Here is a 3305-nt window from a genome sequence, read left to right as displayed (position 1 = left end):
TTTGTATTGCAATGAACAGCTGTATTGCAGATGTGGGCTCTCTGAGAACCACTGTACTACACCAATCCTACCCCAAATATTTCTCACACTAGATGAAGTTGTATTGAATGAAAAAAGGTTCAGGGCTGGGACATCTAGACACAGGTTGGATACTGCAGGTTTTTTGGCTCTAGCTCCCAGACTAGTCAAATGCAACCTGTGGCCCTTATGCCCTGCCTTAAACAAAGTAGTCATAAAAATGTTTACAGATTATATGTACATATACTCTGACTATTATGTGGCAGCTCCATTATATGAATTCCCACATGGAAAAGTTAATATTTACTTTGTCTATCAAGAGCTGAGAGACAACATGAATTTAATTCTGCAGTAGAGTAATTTGTTTTCAGGTTATCTCATTGTCAAGCACAGTCATAGAAAGAGAAATCCTGGGGGAATGCAGACACTTATTTTTACTTTGCAATACAAAACAATCTATTGCAAATTCCCCCTGCTTTCCCCAAACATCTGAGACATTTGCACTTAATTTTTTCTGTGCATTCTGATAGATATATCTTCAGGCATAAAATCTTTCACAGAAGAGCATTTGTGCAATATCAGCACGCACTTTAGGCAGAATTGGCCCAAGTAAACACGATGTTTGAAAACAAATAGAAAAAAGAAACATCAGGAGATCATAGGCAGACAGGATTGTTAGCACCTGTATGATTAGCTAAAAGAGCAAATGTTTGTATGCACCACTCTATCTGTAAAGTATAGAGATTGAACAAATTGAACAGAATAGAATTTTTAGTAGAAGCATGGCTCTCTCATAAAAGAGCTTCCAAAGTGCTAGTAAAACTATTACAAATTGAATAAATAGTTATATTGTAGCTTAATATGACAAGTTCTTAATCAATATTTTGATTTAATTTATACTACAAGGCACTGCAGAATGTCAAACTCAGGCTCATCTGAATAACCTGAAATAGGCTCCACATTGGTAATTAAGTTTTCACCCTTGCTCTTTTGTCAGAAATATTTTTCTTAGAGCTATTCCTATACTGTATCACCTCTCATACATTTACACAGGAGAAGTATGAGGTGATTGATCTTAGACCATTGCCACCATTCAGGCATTGAAGTCTTTTGCCCTGCATCCAAAACTGTAATTGTAGAGGGTTTGACATAGCTCAAAAATGACATGTTGGTCTGTGCTAGACTCTTCTCATCTCATTTATGTTAGCTGCCAATGGCCTGAAGGGATCATTACTAAGTTGAGGATTAGTGGAGTGTAGACAAGCACCAACCAGGCTCCACATGGCAGCTACAGGGTGGAAGCATGTGCAGGATCTGCTAACACAGCTCAATGCCAGCGGAGGATCCCCCAGTGACGAGTTTATAGAGCATTAGCACAGCTTTGAGCCACCAAAGCAGCAGGGCTTCCCTAATGTAGGTTCTGGCTCTCACTCATTTCATAATAGCCCTAAAATGGTTCCCTGAGGCTGGACTGAGCCCTGTAAAAAAATGTAAATACAAATTCTAGGAGCTCCACAGTAAGCAATGACATTGATGAGGAATTTGAAAGCAACACATTTCAAATACAAATTACATTAGTATTTAAGTTCACTTTCAGCATATTCTGATATTAAAGGCTAGGTCTATATTGAAGATGTCAGTGTAGCATAGATATAGCTTTAAACCAAGTAGGTGGGGTACCACAGTAGTCTAGCTATCCCAGTATATAGCATAATGTGGACTAATTTACCATGTCACGAAGCTAGCTCAAACATCTCTACACAGCCGTACAGACTTCCCCTAATGATACAGGTAGGGCCATGCTGGTTAGTATGGTACTGCTGCTTTGCAGGGCTGTGAAGGTGAAACCATCTCTCTTCTTTTTATGACAGGCCTGTTCAGCACTTTATCTGAGAGGAAGTGAATGTTTTCTCTTGCTTAATGGCACTTTCAGTTGATTAAGATAGTGGCGCTGTCAGTCTATAAAAAAAACCTGTCCAACCATCCTCTTCAGTTGAAAGGAGGCAGGCTTCAGCACAGGACTGAAGTATGGCAAGAAGGAAGGAATGGGGAAGCCTTTAGGTTGTCTAAAAAACCATCAAAGATCTTCTTCCAAAGTAATGGAAAAGAAATGGAGTTCTTGATGCCATGACAGTTGGGATTTTTCCTTGATTCTTAGCAAATAACCAACCTTGCCTGTCTTCTATTTGTACTGAGGATATAAAATACCTCACAGGCCAGGAGTCCTATACCGAGCAGTAAACTAACTCCACAAACAATCTCACTGAAGTCAATGGGGCCAATTGTGTAGCATGTTTTAAGCAACGTGAATCACAGTATCAGACTCTGGCCCAGAGTATTTTCAGGTCCCTGGAATGAAAATTGTTGCAAGTACAATTATCATCAGCATCATTACATGAGTAAGAAAAGCTTCTGAATTTGGGCACAGTCCAATGTACTATTGCTCTTCAGTGTCCCATGTTTACTTTAACACATGTAACCGTAGGATGGGTTAGAGACAGGAAAAAGAAATACAGGAAAGCTTCTCTGTTTCTCCAAATTCCCTGATGCCAAAGAAAACTGTTGTAAGTGGAATAGCTGAGAATCACAACAAAGGGATAAAGAATAATTACCTTTGATAGCAACCGAGATGGTGTTGTTTTCCCCAACCAGATAGCCACAGGGCAGCAGCTCAGGTGTCTCTGCACTATTTGTGCGTTTGATTTCCCCAATGCTGTAGCCTAGAACACTGTCTGAATTCAGCCCTAGCTGACTTGCTGGATCTACATGGATGATATATTCCTGAAGAAAAAAAAACAAAAACAAAATCTACTTGATCCAAGGTTTATAAACCACAACAGTAATAATTCTTCACAGTTGTGCAACCATTACCTAATAAAGCCTCACAACATCCCTATGAAATAGGCAGCTAAATATTATCTATATTACTAATGAGGAAACTGAGGTAGGAAGTGACTTGTCCTAAGTCATACATCAAGTCTGGATCACAGCCAAGATTAAAACTCAGTGCTCCCACACCCACTTTCAGACCAATATGCAAGTGTGAGCCAGCCTCCATAAAGCTCTATAGAGCATTGTATTCAGATACACTATTATCTCTAGATGAAGACCCTTCCACTTAGCAACCAGCAAACTAATCACTAGGGCAGTGTGTAGATGAAATGAAAGGTATGTTTGCATGACACTTTAAGGCAGGCTAAATGCTTTTGCACAACTTCAATGGTGTCAGTGTTTGCATGCCTTGTCTGCATATTGCACATTAATTCCAGCCACTGTAGGAAATTCGG

The 3305-nt window shown here is 39.5% G+C and overlaps 1 protein-coding gene across 5 annotated transcripts in view; it reads right to left on the bottom strand.

Annotated features, from left to right (window-relative positions):
* Positions 1–3305, bottom strand: part of NAV2 (neuron navigator 2) — a 501690-nt gene that overhangs the window by 25351 nt on the left and 473034 nt on the right. For all 5 annotated transcript variants that reach the window (XM_019519466.1, XM_019519468.1, XM_019519467.1 and 2 more), the window contains one exon: positions 2631–2799. In XM_019519466.1, coding sequence (XP_019375011.1) covers positions 2631–2799 — 169 coding nt within the window. The remainder of the gene's footprint in view (positions 1–2630; positions 2800–3305) is intronic.

The sequence above is a fragment of the Gavialis gangeticus genome, unplaced genomic scaffold (genome assembly GCF_001723915.1).
Source record: "Gavialis gangeticus isolate Ggan-Ray unplaced genomic scaffold, GavGan_comp1, whole genome shotgun sequence".
Taxonomy (NCBI): Eukaryota; Metazoa; Chordata; order Crocodylia; family Gavialidae; genus Gavialis; species Gavialis gangeticus.
This window is presented reverse-complemented; position numbering and strand designations above follow the sequence as displayed.